This window comes from Dendropsophus ebraccatus, chromosome 5 (genome assembly GCF_027789765.1).
Source record: "Dendropsophus ebraccatus isolate aDenEbr1 chromosome 5, aDenEbr1.pat, whole genome shotgun sequence".
NCBI classification, from domain to species: domain Eukaryota; kingdom Metazoa; phylum Chordata; class Amphibia; order Anura; family Hylidae; genus Dendropsophus; species Dendropsophus ebraccatus.
This window is the reverse complement of record NC_091458.1, coordinates 122,271,055-122,288,880: the sequence shown is the minus strand read 5'-3', so window position 1 is coordinate 122,288,880 and position 17,826 is coordinate 122,271,055. Positions and strand designations below refer to the sequence as shown.

Sequence of the window (17,826 nt, the reverse complement as noted above, 5' to 3'; positions counted from 1 at the left end):
CGCTCCTTTTTCCCCGCTCCTCCCCCCTCGGGTCTCCCAGCAGTCGCGAAGCTTCCGTCAAGCCGTTCGCGCCTTTCAGCTTTTCGACCTCTGGCGAATCCACAACCCTTCTGCCCGCCAATACTCCTTCTACTCGCTACCCCACAAGACGCACACCAGGCTGGACCACTTCTTTGGTAATGTACTCGCCCTGCGCACCCTCACCTCCTCTCACATCGAACCTATCACCTGGTCGGACCACGCACCTGTGCTCCTGAACCTAGCTGTCTCCCACCAAGCCTCGCGTAGATGCCATTGGCGACTAAATGAGAGGCTTCTTAAGGTTCCGGAGCACAGAGACGTCCTGAAACAACACTTATCTGCCTATTTCTCCCTTAATGATCACTCTGTCTCCTCCATTGCCTCACTATGGGAGGCGCACAAAGCGGTCATGAGGGGTCACTGCATCTCCCTGGCGTCCCATCTCTGGAAGAATAGGATAGAACAGGTGGCCCACTGGCGGGCCCGCCTTCAGTCCTTGGAGACTCGGATGCATCTACGCCCCACGGTCCCGGCCCTGCGAAAGATTGTAGAAATTCGGGCAAAGCTTAAGGACTTGGCCATGTCGCAAGTCGAAAAGCTCATGCACTATTCTAGACGCCTCTACTACGAGAGGGGTAATAAGGCCCATACACTCCTTGCAAAACAGCTTAGGGACCGCCAGGCCCAGACTACTCCTTTTAGTATCCGCTCCCCGTCTGGCACCCATGTTTACGACCCGGATGGGATCGCGGACCTCTTCCGCGACTACTATACCTCCCTCTACTCTCTCCCCTCCGCCCTACCCGACGACCCCCTCGAGCATGAGTCTCTTATCTCCTCGTTCCTTTCTACTCTCCCCCTCCCTAGTCTCCCCTCGGAGGCCCGGGACCACCTGAACTCAGCCATTAACTCGGAGGAGCTGGAGGAGGTTATTAAAGCCCTGCCCAACGGAAAATCTCCCGGTGCGGATGGGTTCCCTTACCTGTACTACAAAACGTTTGGAGAGGTCCTCAACCCACACCTCCTGAAACTGTTTGCTTCATTTCTTCAAGGGGACCCCATTCCAGACACTATGCTCTACTCACACATTGTTGTTATCCCTAAACCAGGAAAGGACAGCACAGCATGTGCTAGCTATCAGCCCATCACTCTTCTCAATTCTGATTTAAAAATTTTTGCTAAAATTCTGGCCAATCGCCTCAATGTCTGGCTTCCCCAGCTCATTCATCATAATCAAGTGGGCTTTGTCCCTTGCCGCCAGGCGGGAGACAACACCCGCCGGACGATTGACCTGATTGATGTAGCCGATAGACAGCACTCCTCCATGCTCCTCCTGAGTCTCGACGCCGAAAAGGCCTTCGATCGCCTTTTGTGGCCGTTCCTTTTTACCACCTTGGATCACCTGGGCTTCCGAGGCGAGTTTATCACTGCCCTTCATGGCCTATATTCCACCCCGATGTCTGCAGTCCGACTCCCCCACGCCACATCCTCCTCCTTCCCTGTGCGCAACGGTACACGCCAGGGATGTCCGTTGTCCCCGTTGATCTTCGCTCTATGTATAGAGCCCCTTGCAGGTGCTATCCGAGCTTATCCGGACATCCATGGGGTGCGCTTACACGACAGGGAATTTAAAATCGCCCTCTATGCAGATGACGTCCTCCTCACCATCACTCAACCATTGATTTCACTGCCCTCCCTGCACACCCTTATCTCTTCCTTTGGTAAGCTGTCCGGTTATAAAATTAACACCTCCAAGACCGATGCCCTCCCCATTAATATCCCTAGTCCTCTCCTGACCTCCCTCCAACAGTCCTTTCCATACACTTGGCAGTCCTCTTCCCTCTCGTACCTCGGGGTCAAGCTAACTCCCTCATACTCCCTCCTCTTTCAGGCCAATTTCACTCCCTTAATTACTGAGGTCTCCCGGCTGCTAAATTCGTGGACGCACTTACCTATCTCCCTCATAGGCCGCATTAACACGATAAAAATGGCGATCTTACCCAAATTCCTGTATCTCTTTGAGACCCTCCCGATTATGGTACCCCGCTCCGCCCTCCGACGCATCCAGGCTCTGTTCCTCAGGTTTCTCTGGAAGGAGGGGCGCCACAGGATCCCTCTCTCGGTCCTCACCTCGCCACCTCATAGGGGCGGGTTGTCGCTACCTGATATATCTCGCTACTATCTGGCCGCACATTTGCGCACTATCCCCGCCTGGGCGTCCCTCCGTTCTTACAAGAGATTTGTGGAAATTGAGAAGCTCTGGATAGCCCCTATTCATCCTTGCGCCCTCCTCTGGGCACCACGACGTATCTTGCCAGACTCGGCGCTTCTAGCCATCATGGCTTTTCTCATATCAATTTGGTCCCAGTGTCGTTCTAAATATGATCTCTCTCCCCACTCTTCCCCGCTCGAACCCTTCCTCTTCACCCCCGACTTCCCAGTCAGTGTCACCTCCTCTATGACTCAACCCTGGTCCGCTGCGGGTCTGTTTAGATTCTATGACCTAGTCAACCCGGTCTCCCGGAAATTCCCGGACTTCTCAGCCTTGCAAGAGAAATACGGCTTGACGCAGCGTGCTTACTTCTCTTACTTACAGATCCGTGACCTCTTCCGCTCCCGTTTGGGCTCATTGACCTGCCCTCGCCCTAACCAATTTGAGCTCCGTTGTTTGAGAGGTGCATCCTCCAAGGGGCTGATTTTAGACCTTTACCGTCTGCTCTTTCCGGCAGACCCCTCGGGACATGGTTATATGCGCAAATGGGAGCGGGACCTAGGCCTTACGATCACGCCATCTACGTGGCAGGTAGTGTGGCGTAAAGCGGCCACTTCTTCCTTATGCACACAATACAAGGAGGCTCAGTACAAACTACTCATGCGATGGTACCACACCCCTCACCTCCTCCATAAATTCAACCCTGCTTTCCCCAACACTTGCTGGCGGTGCTTGTCCGCCCCTGGGACACTACTCCACATATTCTGGGACTGCCCCCTGATCGCCCCGTATTGGGCGATGGTGCGAAACACCACACAAGAGGTTCTCGAGATACAGGTCCCACTGACCCCCCTACACTTCCTCTTTAATATCCCCCCGAGGTCTGTTGGGACACGCACTGCCAAAATGCTCCTACACATTCTTACGGCGGCGAAGTGCCTTATTTCCCTTCATTGGAAGAGCACCTCCCCCCCGTCCTCGCTGGATTTACTGACGAGGATTAGAGATGTCCGCAGTATGGAATCCCTTACGGCCATCTTGAATAATACAGTAGATAAGTTCAACGAGGTCTGGGCGCCGTGGGATGCGTTCTGGGACAGACGTCCGAGATAATCCTCCCCTCTTACCCTTCTCTTTCCCTCCTTCCCTCTGATCCTCCTATTAGCCCCTCTCTTACTCTACCTCCTCTTTTTCTCTCCTCTTCTAATCCGAGTCCTACCCCGGAATCGGGTCTATCCTCACACTGCATTACCTGAGGGGCCTAGGGTGTTCCTTATGCCCTGCTATCAATCACTGGGTCTCCCCTGACCCACACCCGTCCGGCCCACCAGGTTCTGCACGCACTCAGTGCCTGCCTGCCTTGGTCGTGCCCTCTATGGACCCTTCTCCGGGCAACTGCTTGGTTTGTGTTTGCAAATTGTTTTTGTTTTAATTGCTTGCTAGTCATATTCCCTTACTCTCCCCATGGACTTCCTGGTTATTCTTACTGCCCATGACTATGTCAGCTTTTTTCATTTTGCTTAATTCTGTTGTGTTGTCTTATATTGAAAATCTTTAATAAAAAGACAATTATTAAAAAAAAAAAAAAAAAAAAAAAAAAAAAAATCTGGCTTTTCTATATGTGCCCCCCTTTCCTTCTGTCTCTGGTGTAAGGTACCTGACTTGTGAAAAGCCTTTTTGTAGGCATATAGTACCGGCACTACTCACTGGACACAGGTGAATTACCAGACTAACACGTCTTGAAGCTTTGGATGAAGTGTCTCGCCCACGGGGTGCTCCCCTTTAGAAAATAAGCGGTACTTTTACAAACTGCATTAGCGGAGAAGAAAGATGCGGGGGCACTCACCGTTTAGATGCGCAGACTTTATTTCATGTGTGCTTTAAAATACAGCAGGTAACATCTGAAGCGGGTGCAGACGCCAAACACTATACACACGAGCTATAGCTCGTGTGTATAGTGTTTGGCGTCTGCACCCGCTTCAGATGTTACCTGCTGTATTTTAAAGCACACATGAAATAAAGTCTGTGACTTGTGAAAAGGTTATGTCTTGTTTAGTCTTCCTACTCCCTCCTGACTTTACTGCTACTTTAACTGTGATTCAGCTAAACTTTCCGTTTATGAGCTCCCATTATTTTTACCACATGTAGAACTGTTGCTGCTTTTACATTTGCCATACTGGTTTTATATAGGCAATCATTTTTCAGCTGCTCTGGCAGGTAATACGCAAATAGAAAATTCTGAATACAATAAGTAAGTCTTCCTTTGTTGAGGAAATTCTTCACAATGCTTGCACTTACCTTCTTCACCTCCTGAGTCACTGAGGCTATAGATTTTCCATACATACTTTTGGCCTGCTCCAGATGGCAGACAATTTCCCTTGCTTCCGCAGACTTTAACTGCAATTTGATAGATTCCAGGTTCAAAATATGAACTTCCCACATTTCTTTTTCATGGTAAATCCCTGCAAAGACTCCCTTGGACTTGATCTCGGCAAGAGGGTCATGTTTAAGGACCACCTGTAAAATATATCAATAAATAAATGCATATTTGTCTGAGAATCTCAAGACGTTCAGTTTAAGGTATAACACACACACACACACACTTATGAGCAGCAGCTTCTGATTTGTGTCCCGGCCAGGCATACTGCCTAAATCCCATTCCAATGCTGCGAAAGGAACTACTGTAAAGGCGACATAATGGCAGCTATAATTTCATGAAACCGTCCTAGGAATTGCCTCAAGTAAGTCACTAGCTTGTAGTAAAACGACAGAATTCATGGCCGCAAATGAAATATTTATCATTATGAATGCATGGAAAGCAATTGTATAACAGCGAGTTAAGGGGCAGGACATATTGATGTGCCTAGCAGTTCCTGACAAATCCCTGGAAATTGTATCATTAAGCTGATAAATTAGGGAACAAGTGGAAATGTTCTGCAACATTGTTTTCGGTGTAAGATGTGGAATTAAAGGGTTATCCGGCATTCTTACATTTTTATATAATGCTGCCCTGGTGGAGAACATAATAAACACGTTATACTTGCCTCTCCACACTCCCCAGGTGTCCTGATGGGGTTTCGCCAGTGTGCCCTGCAGCTGCCACTACTTTAGAGACAAACTTATTTTGGGAGTGATAGCCCACTCAACCAATCACTGACTGCAGCGCTGTCCTGCCTCAGTCAGTGATCGGCTGAGCAGACTGTTACTCCTGAGATGAGTTAGTCTTGGAAGTAAGGACACCGGGGGAGCCCAGAGAGGTAAGCATAACATGTTTGTTATGTTCTCCACCAGGGAAACAGTATATTAAAAAAATAGCCTAGTGCCAAATAACCCCTTTAAACTAACCCCTTTTAAAATACTATGGTGGTTAGGAATGTGCATTGTAACTTACAGTATACTAGTTCAAGGACAAGTGTCTCTCAGCACTGTATATAAGAAGAATATGACTATGTAATATATGAATTGGCAGGGATTAAATCAAATAATTCCATGGATAGGATATTTTGTGAGTATGTTAGTGATGTATCTATCACTATGTAAATATGAAATGACAGGGATTAAATCAAATAATTTCATGGCATGGAAAGGATATTTTGTGAGTATGTTAGTGATGTATCTATTATTGCACCTTTGTACAGGGGAATGTCTGCTTTCGAGAACTTTGACATAATGTAGAACCCTCTCCTCTAAAAGTAGCCTTACACATAATATAGCTATCAGGGAAATGTCATGGTGGATTGACCAACACAGCACATGCATGTTGGATACTGTAACGCTCATTGCTGAACAATGGCAGGATCCTTGTTGAGTAGATCAGTCACACTTGTACAACTGGAACACTGAGACCTGTTTTTGCCAACACAAACCAAAAACTGATGATTGTGTTGGTGAGAGTCATTAGAGAGCTCCGTACTTATCCTTCACGTTAATATATTTTCTCAATGGATTCACAATGGATCCCAGAAGTGTCTCGCTTTGCTCAAAAGGGTCTGGTGCTTATACATAACAGATTTGGTAGAGTTATGAACTATATTCAGCACATGTTTGGGTTGAAAAGCAGAAGAAACGATATTAAACAAAAAAACACAAGAATTAAAGATGATTTGAAACCTGTGAGGAGAAAACACTTATTTTTCAGATGTCTCACTGTTATATGGAATAGATGTATTTGGTTTGAACTTTCCCAACCAATCACATACTAGATAGAACTAATGTGCCGATTTACTGTTACACGGGAACCGAGGTTCTCATATATAACAATATTCTGAATGTGGATCATAATAATACTGGTCAAACCTTGTTTCTACTCTTTCCATCCATGGAGTAATTTAGCCTATTTTGCCTGGACGTGGCCAAACCACAAGATCACATACCCACTATGGGGGACATTTATTAAGTCCGGCGTTCTTTACGCGGGGCTTACAAATGTTCCCGCAGCTCTGGAGCTCAGGGGATTTATGTAGAGGTGCACTGTCTCAGAGCTGGCATAGGTTTCAGTGTCATTTTTCCGCCGGAGAAATTATAAATGCTGCCGCACCCCCTCTCCGCCCCACTGGCGAAGATGGGGCAGATGCGAATAGAATATTCGCAAAAATAACCTATGCGGATATTTTTACGCCAATCTGCCCCATCTATGCAAAAAAAGGCGTTTTCGCCTTTTGATACATGTCCCCTATGTGCATGTTTCTTTTGTATTTATAAATTGTATCTTTTACCTTGATTTGCCGTATCCAACCAACTACAGTTGTTTCCATAATATGGATTGCGGTTCCCTGTTTGTTGAATAATGTTGTGTTCTTCAATAGTTCAATAGAGGGAACAGGAAGCACAATGGAGCCCTGCGAAGCATATACAAAAAATATTTTAAATAAATAAAATAAAAAAAAAAACCTCTGGTATCACCAAGAGGAGGTTTTCAGTAGAACTGACGGTACATCTTCTAAGTGCCTTCCCTTGCACATGTCTCCTTACATCAGTATGTAACATACCTCTGCATGACCTGCTATAACTTCCAAGTTTCCTGTAAAACGATGCAGAATTTCGATAATCTTATCAGTGCTGTGTGACCGAACTGTAATATTGTCGCTGCTGAGGAGAGGCAGGAAGACTTGATGGAGAACCGTGTCAAAGTACTTCAATGGGAATTTGGCACAGTCCACTAACATCACTTGGTTACCTAAATGAATCCAGAACATATATTTGTGAAAAGGGAGGTCAAACAGTTTCTATAACTATATAATTATACTTTAAAGTGTCACTGTTGTTTAAAAATTTTTTTCAGAAATCAATAGTACAGGCAATTTAAAGAAACTTTGTAATTGGGTTTATTAGCCGAAAAAGGCATTTTTATAATGAAAAAGCAGTTTGAAGATCTCCCCCTGTCTTCATGATTGTCCGTGGAGAGGGGAGGGGTGGAGGGAAATGAGGCACCAAAACAGGACAACAAAGAGTTAATGTACAGCTACATCACAGGGCTATCTCCTCTGATGTCAGCACTGACCTCTCTGACCTCTGAATACCGGCTTTCACACAATCCCCTCTGTGTAATCCTTTGTTCTCTGCTCTCTGCTGCCGACAAATCTCCCCCCTCCCCCCTCCCCTCTCTATAGAACAGACAGGGCCCAACTGATGTAAAAGAGTCGATATTTCCTGATAATGAGCAGTGAATGAGAGAGATGAGGGAGGGGGGGGGACCTGGGGAAAGTCTATTGGAATGCAGATAATGGCATATTTGCCTAATAAACCCAATTACAAAGTCTCTTAAAATTGCCTGTACTATTGATTTCTGCAAAAAAAAGAAACGACATGGACATTTTAAAGTTTTTTTGTTTGTTTTTTGCAGAAATCAATAGTACAGGCGATTTTAAGAAACTTTGTAATTGGGTTTAATACGAAATTGCGTCTTGTTTACATCAGACGTGCCCTGTCTATTCTACAGAGAGGGGAGGGGGGAGGAGGGAGATTAGCAGACAGCAGAGAACAAAGGATTACACAGCGGGAACTGTGTGAAAGCCGGTATTCAGAGGTCAGAGAGCTCAGTGCTCACTTCAGAGAAGATAGCCCAGTGATGTAGCTGTAAATTAACTCATTGTTGTCCTATTTTGGTGCCTTATCTCCCTCAATCCCTCCCTTCTCCATAAGACAGGGAGAAGAGCTTCAAACTGCTTTTTCATGATTGAAAAAAAAGCATTTTTCGGCTAATAAACCCAATTACAAAGTTTCTTAAAATCGCCTGTACTATTGATTTCTCCCCAAAAAAAATTTAAATGACAGTGACACTTTAAGGTTACCCCTCCCTGGGAGAAAAACCTATATGCTTCCATATGTCAATGTTGTTAAGTTGTGACCACTACTATGATATGACGTCTCAGGCACTCACCTATGTTTTCAGATGTGAGTTTAACTGCAGATTCCAGCTTCACAAAGCATATGCATTTACTCTGCAATGCTGAAGGAGGTTTGAGGGAGGCTGCAAGGGAAGCCTTCTCAAGCTTGAAATAAATATATAATGTGTGGATATCTTCATTCTTCAGAAATTCGCAGAGGTTGTTCCTATGAACAGAAGGATTTCAAGCAATGTAACCAGCTTATTATAAAGGCAGAGACTGAATAATAGAGTTTGGAAAAGAGTCTTTAATGACATTACGTATTCCTTTTTGTACCTGTAAGGGTATGTGCAAACTACAGAATTGGGGTGGAAACTGAAGCTCAATCTTCTGTCCATCCAAAGAATTGACATGTCAATTCTTTGGGCTGATGGCAGATTGAGCTTCAGAACATCATTGTGTCTATGGGACAGGGGAAACTCTCGCTTGAAATTTCTGCCCCAATTGCGAAGTGTGCACATACCCTAACAGATGTAGTAAAGCATATAGGAAAATGTTGGTTTACCTTAAAGGCAACGTACCCTTTAAGCTGCGCAGCGCGCGGCCGCTCAGCTGACAGGGAGGCCCCGCTCACTGCCTCCAGCCACCCCCTCAGCCCGAGATCTCCCTCCCTTCCCCTCCTCTCCCTCGTGACCGCAAGCATTGTCTTACTTGCGGTCGCAAGAGGCAATCTTGCCCTCATCTGATGCGTAGCTCCCTGGGGGCGTCCCAGGAATTCCCAGGGAGCGCATGCATCCGGAGCCCCAGTGTGCGCCAGCCGGGACCTCCGGTACAGGGAGCGTTTATTAGAGAAGCTCCCTGTACCAGAAGTACCAGCCCCGGCGCTCACTGAGCTTCCTGATGTGTGCGCTGCCTGGGAATCCCCCAGGGAGCTACGCATCAGCCGGGGGCCGAAGAGGAGAAGAAAGCAGCGACGGGGGAGCGTGCTGTTAGGTGAGTTGTGTGTTTTTTTTTACTCTGCTGTGCACAGAGGGAGCCAGTAATAAGGGGGATAATACAGGGGACCATCTATAAGGAGGATAATACAGGGGGAGCCATCCATTGCATCTTTGTTGTTTGACATGAGCTGTTCTACTAGATTTAATTTGCTCTGCTACATTCACTTTTAGACAATGGTACCGATGTTTCTGTGTCAAGTTTTTGATTTGCCCAACCTTGCCTGACTATTGCTCTGCTCTCTTGCCATTCCGCTCAGCTGTGGCTGAAGCTTAGAGGGAACATTGCTTATAGGGCTATGTTCACATTGTGTAAAAAAAATGAGAAAAGGTAGACATTTTCTTTTTTTTAAACAATGTCCGTTATTACCAAAATATAATTTAAGTCAATGGAATGCATTAAAGTAAATAGAATGGCAGCCACCCAATAAGCACAGTGTATTGAATTACGGACGTTGTTCGTGTGGACATCAATTATTCGTGGACGTTATTTTTAGTTGTTCACACACTTTTTATTTTTTCACCGTCTTTAAAACTAAATTCAATAGACCTTTAAAAAAGAATCACACCCAAAAGAGCCTGAACTGTACCAACGGCCTAATGACGGGCACAAAAACACAATGTGATGGATATCATTTGGTACTTAAAATTACTGACCTCATTTTGAGAAACAAAAAAAACGTCAGAAAAAAAAACGTCATGTGAACGTAGCCAAGTACTGTATTTTCAGGCTATAACAGTCCAACCAAAAGATGTCACAAATTGGTTAAGAGTATTAAGAGAATTTACAGAATAATTGAAGCAAATTGCTTTGTTAGCTCGGCAATCTGCTTATCAGCCGGCTGCCTCTGAAGTCTGTGCCGCTCCACCCCTGGACTGGATTCAACTTTTCCAGCCACCTAGGGGTGGAGCGGCAAAGATTTTAGAGGCAGCAGGCTCAAAATCAGATTGCCGAGCTAACAAAGCAATTCGCTTCAATTATACTGTAAATTCACTCATCTCTAGTGAAGAGGTATAAGGAGGTTTATATAAATGAGACTCCTAAATACAGACACACACACACCATAAACATAGAGCAATGATAGTAATACCTGTACGTTTGATCCAAAAGCAGAGCTTTCATGTCATCAGCCCGTGGTCTCAAGGATGACATGACCCTGACTTCAATCCAGTGTAAGAGTTCATCCATTCTGGTAACAACTGCAAACAAATGATTTTAAATAAGATATGCTATATAGACGGAGTATACTCACATAAATACAGATTGCTGCATTTTCAGTCATCTAATATGTAATTGACACCAACATTGGATGAGCCAATCACAACAGGTTTCAGGCTGTGTTCACACATTACAGTTCAATTGCGGTACTGCATCAGTTAAAGGAGACCTGTCACCCCCCGTGCCGGGGTGAAGGCTGTCTGACCCCCGCTAGAGACCCTTATACTTACCCCTTCTCTCCAAGTCACGCTCCTGGAGCCGGTCCCGGGACGGAGATATCCCCGTCGGAAGCCCGGCGCGCGCGCTGCATAGATAGGTCCGACGCCCATAGAGAATGAATGGAGACGTCATTCTCTATGGGCGTCAGACTCACCTCAGGAGCGTGTGCGCACGGCTGCTGATGGGGATATCTCCGGCTCCAGGAGCGGGACTTGGAGAGAAGGGGTAAGTATAAGGGTCTCTAGCGGGGGGGTCAGGTGGCCTTCACCCCGACACGGGGGTGACAGGTTCCCTTTAACTGCAGTATAGCATCACATCTGTGAAGACGCTGCCATGACAGTACTGCAATGAAACTCCAATGCTGATGTTTTCCCATTTTACAGTGTCCTCCTTATCATCACAGAAAGAAGTATAATAAAAGGTGACAACAGTATGTAGACAGGACGTAACAGCTGAAGTTTGGAGCTCGGCCTTCCTCTGACATGTAGAATGTAAAAAACTGAACACAAGAACAAGAGGACACAGTGAGAGGATAGTTGAGGAAAAGGTCAGAGTAGTAGATGCTTGGAACAAACTTCCAGCAGATGTGGTTGGTAAATCTACAGTAATTGAATGTAAACCTGCCTGGGATAAACATATATCTATCCTAAGATAATAAGGAAGGAAATGATACAAGGGCAGACTAGATGAATCCCTTCAAATATTATGAACAGGGTCTGAGCCTGACTATTGTGTCCATGTCCATGGGCCTTGCTGCAAAGCATATCTCTAAATGCTGAAAAAAAAAAAAAAAATCATCTCAAAACAATATGGCTGTCCTTCCCTATAATAATGTACTAAAAATTAAATACATTTTTCCAAAACGAAGATACTTCAGTCTGTGGCTTCAATCAGTAACAACAGCAAAAAAATCTTTAAGTGTACATTCACATAGAGTGAGATTTATCAAGAGCACTCCCATCTTGCCTAAATCCATGCCCCCATGCCCCCCACTGGATTTATCTGGCCAATCTATGACTGCCGGGCAGCAGTCTCAAAAATGTACACCAGCTATGACAGGTGGAGATTTCATAATGATTTGTGCCAGCATGAAGAGGTCACGGCCTTCTGCACCATACCCTGCCCCCCCCCCCATCCATCAGATGAACAGGGAATACATCGGCAAATGAGCCACAAATGTCTGCGCAAATCTGCTGGACAGCGGAATGCAACATATAGGCTACAATGCTTTAAAAAAAAAAAAAATGAGTAGGTTTTTTTGCATTGGGAGTCAATAAGCAGCATACTGTAGGCAACTGTATAGGAAACAGTCGAGTACTGATAGACAATTTTTCAGCATATATACGCTGGGAGATTTCCCTGGCATATTTGCTGAATGTGCAGTGACAATGCAGTGCGGACAGTTACGAAGATACTATGTGACTGGCTGCAGAAGGATACAGTCAGCCCTGGCACCCTGACACTGCTCTTCTCCCATCTTATTGTTTTGATTAAACAATTGCGGACTATAGAAGTGTCTTCATTATGGAAGTGCTGGAAGGTTTTTCACTTTCTTTTTGTAGGCGCCCTATTTTGTTCTTTGCATAACTGTGCCACCAGTCACCTAAGTAGTAGTAGTTTATTGTCTCTTCTGCCTTGAGGTACTTTAGAAGCTCCATGTTGTGACAACAATGTCCGACACCACAATGTATACAGAACTTTTCCTTCTTAAAGAAAAATTATTTTAAAGGGATACTCCGGCGTACTCTTTCAAATTAACTAGTGTCAGAAAGTTATATAGATTTGTAATTTACTTCCAGTACTTATCAACTGCTGTATGCCCAGCAGGAAGTGGTGTATTTCTTCCTGTCTAAGACAGTGCTCTCTGCTGCCACCTCTGTCCATGACAGTAATGTTGCTTTGGGAAACTTAGTTTACTACGTGCCAAGTGATGCCAGCGCTGTGCCCTGCTCATATGCTGCTAAATTGACACCAATGACAGTTTTTAATGTTTTAGGATGCGTTCACACGCACAGGATCCGCAGCAGATTTCATGGTGCAGATTTAATGCTGTGTTCAGTTATTTAGATCAAATCTGCTGCGATACGGTATGTGTAAAGCTACCCTTAGTAATATTTTTTGAGTAAAAGCATTTTCTTGTGTCTCCAGGCTCTGTTTACTGCTGTAGAGGAAATATATTGGTACATAGTAGATGATGTATCACATTAATGTTTCCAGTATACCACAGGGACTCTGCCAGTAGCATGCTTCACTCCGGCTTATAAAGGGTCCTCTGTAATAGGTCACATAGTGGTTTTTAAAAAATGTAAATGCCAGCACACAATGACTATAGGCTCTGTAACCCACATAAGCGACTATAGTGCAGTTACATTGAGTGATTACAGGTGATATCTTCTCTGATCAAAGTCATTCACTTTCTTCTCCATCTTTCACGGACTGACCACCATGAAGACTTCTTCTGGAAACAACTCTTTACTGAGTCACTTGGGCCAATGTTTTTGGCTCCTTGCTCCTGAGGAACTGTATCCACTTATTTTCTACCCGCTACATTACATTCTGCTGACCTTTTATCAGTACTATCAGGACCATCTGCTGCCCCCAGTTCCCTGATAATGGTAATCACCACCAATACAACAGGGCCTGTAGGAAAACACGGCATAAATGACGCCTTATTTCATCTTTTTTCCCGTGGACAGATTATCAACTACAGCGCAGATTTCTATTAAAGATAATGGAGCAGCTCTTCTGCACAGAACTGACACAGATTCCGTGCTTAAATCTACATAAATTCAATGCCAATGTTCGACTAGTGAACATGCCCTTAGCATTGTGCATCTTAGCTGTTGTGACAGAGTGTGTAATGGTGCGTTTACACAGGCAGATTTATCTGACAGATTTTTTAAGCCAAAGCCAGGAACAGACCATAAACAGGGAGCGGGTCATAAAGGAAAGACTGAGATTTCTCCTCTTTTCAAATCCATTCCTGGCTTTGGCTTCCAAAATCTGCCAGATAAATCTGCCTGTGTTAACGCACCATAATAGAGACAATGATGATTTTAGGTCTGGACCTAAAGAAAAGATCAGCAGATGATCAATTTAATCGGCTGGTCTTTTCTTTAGATCCAGACCTAAGATCATCGGCCGCCGACATCGCATTGCTACTTCTAATAACGATGTGCGGCCGACGGCTAATGATTGAATAAACTGTTCATACATTACCTCTACATGCAGGACGAGACTAGAAGCATGGACAGGTAATGTATGAACAGTTTAGGGCAAGGACTGCACGGACATCGTTAACGATGTCTCTGCAGTCCTTGGTAAACAATAATCGAGCTGTGTAATAGGCTCAGTAAACAGATCGGCGCTTGTTTACATTATTGATCGGGCCGCCATGGGACCATGTAATAGGACCCTAAGAGGTGGAATCTTAGTTCTTACTGGAACTAAGGGTAAAAAAGCAAGATCTGGTTGCACTCCAGTTTTCAATACTTCTATGAAATGCTTCCATTACTAATGGAAACTGATGTAATGCTGTTACAAATCGCAATGTAAGTGCAGGACAAGCTGAGTGTGGGTTTTCACCCTTAGGCTATGTTCCCACTACAGAATATGCGGCGATACTGCAAGCGGCGGCCGTGCGGCAGACTCCGCTTGATGTTCTGCCTGCCCCATAAACTCAAAGATATTCTCAAACTAAATCCACAATTCCGTTGCGTATTCACTAGTGGGAACATGCCCATGTGCTTACCACAGAAAGAAACCCATTTAGATAAATGAAACAGATTTTCAGTCCCCAAAATCCCTGCACATTTCACAATTCCTTTACACTTCCACTGGAACTCCATTGGAAGTTCTGCTTATTTTACAGGATCAAAGCGTACAAACAATTTATGCCTGTAATAATTTTTTCTTCGCTGAAATCACGGACACCAGACAGAAACCCGAAGGAAGCCATTAAAGTCAATGGGAATACTCTGGTGTCAGTTAGTGTTCATTCTGTGGTACCATATCCTACAGAGGCTTTGAATGTAGCCCTGACTGAACTGTGAACCCAGCTAAAATCTGCTTTTATTGCTATAAAATGTATAACCCCGTATTAAAGTATAACAAAATGCATCCGTCACCAGCTCTCCATACCTATTGGATTATTAGTGGAGGGTGAGTTGCGCCAGAGTGGCTTTGAATTTTACATATATTGTTCTGCATATGTGTGTTATTTTTAGCTATTGTTATTGTTCTACGTATTAAAGTAAACTGTGCCTTCACATGGGCATTTTCACTCTTTTGATCATTGGTATAGTACAGAATTATTAGTTTAGTATAGTACAGTACAGATTAGTACAGAATTATTAGTTTAGTATAGTACAGTACAGATTAGTACAGAATTATTAGTTTAGTATAGTACAGTACAGATTAGTACAGAATTATGCAGTAAGGATATAACCATATTTTCCGAAGTATAAGACGACCCCCCCAATGTATAATAAAAACATCACACAGCAGCGAGATATAAAAGGCAGAGAAGGAGGTACAGTAATACCAGACGGGTGAAAGAGGTGGGTATTTCTGGGCACAGCGCCACGCTACTTTGCTGAAACGCGTTGGTTTTTGAGTCTCTACGGGAATCTGTAGAGGGAGAGAGTGATGTCACTCGGTTCCGTAAACCTTCTTTTTTTCTTGGGGGGATTAGCCGCCGGCAGGGGCATCCCTATCCAAACAGCTTGGGAAAAATATTGCACGTATCTGCACCATAATTGGACCTTGGAGCAACGCCAACGTACCAGATCTCGGTCTGCCATTACCACCAACATACTACGCCTATGAAGTTTTTACTGTACGATTTCTACAGGTACTTTCATCTATTTCACAGTGATATCTAGCGTATAACTATAAAAGAGTTTTATCATTGCCTTTTTAAGTACTACAGCTCATAATATCTATGCTTGGCATTTTAGTATTCATTTGTAGTTCACTTTTATCCATTTCATAGGGACGTACAGCGTGCAATTATATAAAAAGAGACCTATTGTTGCACTTATAGTACTACAGTACATGTTTACTTGCGCTTGGCACTTTAGTATTTTTTAGTAACCTATTTATTTGTGGAGAGAAGCGGGTGACTCCCAGCCTGACAGCTGCAAGACTAGCGCTGGTGGTGGTGAACTTCTGTTTTGTGGGGGCTCCCACACAGTTAGTTCTTTGCATTGTAACTATTATATATACACACGCATAATATTATGTAAACCTATACTATTATATATACATATATGAGCACATGCAGTTATACACATGTATGAAGTTCTACATGCCTGAAGCTATAGATGCATGTAAAATGATGTATATACATATAAGAGTATACACGAATCAATAGTTATATACTCACGCACCAAATGACATCCATGTATAAAGTTTTGCCTGTGGATGAAGTTTTACATGTATCAAGTTATTAAGCACGTGAATAAAGATTCCACGTTTGCAGATGTCCACATGCATAATGGCGCTAAACTAATGGACACCAGAACCTATTTCCTAATGGACCCAGAGGAGACAAGGACGCAACGGGAGGGACAGGCGGAGAGCGCTTACCGGAGAGCAGCCGCAGCTCAGTTCACACTCAGCTGTTACACCTCGGGCGCAGCGTCAGTGTTGTTTACCGGTTGCCCGGCACCAGCATGCAGACTGGCGCCACCTGGTGGGCGGATGTGCACAACGCAGGACTGTTTGGTTGCATCCAAAAACGTGTATAATGTACACAGCACTTTGGGTGAAGCCATTTTCCTTTCCATAAGGTTTTCTCTAATAACACTGCACAGACCTGTTTACCTACTTCAGCCTGCGGCTAGTTTCCCTTGTTTCTAGTATCTAAAGTTTTGTTACTTCATCCAAGTATTTTTTTTATGAACAGAAATTAATCTTCATTATTTACTTTTAATTATTATCATTATTGAACCAGTTTAGATTTTTTTTACATGTTTTTAATAATTTTAGCCTTATTTTTCCTTAATGAAGACAGCCACTGTGCAGATAGAGGTGTAGGAGAAACCTATGGCCAGCTATAAGGCTCCCCCAGCTGAGGGTGCTGGCTAGGTGGCAGCTGTAATGTGCAAGGACACTGACAGATCTGACTGCTGATAATTCCTTTAGTAACTCCCCCATAATATAAATGTATCATGTGGCTACAGTAAGTACCACTGTATGATGTTCCTGCATCAGTGATCAGACTGCTGTGGGTTATAAGGGCTGATCTGGTGTTAGTACAATCCCTACTTGAGTGCTGAGTGTAGAGATCTGTGTTGTACAGACAGCTATGGGCCTATACCAGAACTCATACAAAGGAGATTTATTAAACATGGTGTAAAGTAAAACTGGGTCAGTTGCCCCTAGCAACCAATCAGATTCCATTTTTCAAAGAGTCTGTGAGGAATGAAAGGTGGAATCTAATTGGTTGCTAGGGGCAACTGAGACAGTTTCACTTTACACCATGTTTTATAAATGTCTCCCATAAGTGTCTTCATGTGGTAAGAATTAGGTCAGGTGCCTTAGGCTATGTGCACAATAAGCAAAAGTGGCGGAATTCCGCGTCAGAGAATGCCGCCAGCCTTCCTCTCATGAAGACAGGCTATAGGAGGCTCGCGCACCGCATCTCAGCATCTCTCCGCGCTGAAAAATGAAGATGTTCATTCTTCAGCGCCGAGAGATGCGGCGCGCGAGCCTCCCATAGGCTGTCATTATGAGAGGGGGGCTGGCGGCATTGTGCGGCGGACAATTCCGCCGCTTTTGATCTGTGTGCACGGAGCCTAAGGGTGGGTTCACATTGAGGAAAACTCAGCT

The 17,826-nt window shown here is 44.4% G+C and overlaps 1 protein-coding gene across 1 annotated transcript in view; it reads right to left on the bottom strand.

The window, feature by feature from the left end:
• The window catches only part of LOC138794189 (uncharacterized), a 316,322-nt gene extending 299,696 nt beyond the window's left edge, over nt 1-16,626 (bottom strand). The window contains exons 1-6 of the mRNA XM_069972965.1: nt 16,582-16,626; nt 10,646-10,754; nt 8,613-8,785; nt 7,222-7,409; nt 6,949-7,071; nt 4,532-4,750 (exon numbers count right to left, since the gene is read on the bottom strand). Of these exons, the coding sequence (XP_069829066.1) occupies nt 4,532-4,750; nt 6,949-7,071; nt 7,222-7,409; nt 8,613-8,785; nt 10,646-10,743 (801 nt within the window). The 5' untranslated portion in view covers nt 10,744-10,754; nt 16,582-16,626. The remainder of the gene's footprint in view (nt 1-4,531; nt 4,751-6,948; nt 7,072-7,221; nt 7,410-8,612; nt 8,786-10,645; nt 10,755-16,581) is intronic.
• Between the last annotated feature and the right edge of the window lie 1,200 nt (nt 16,627-17,826).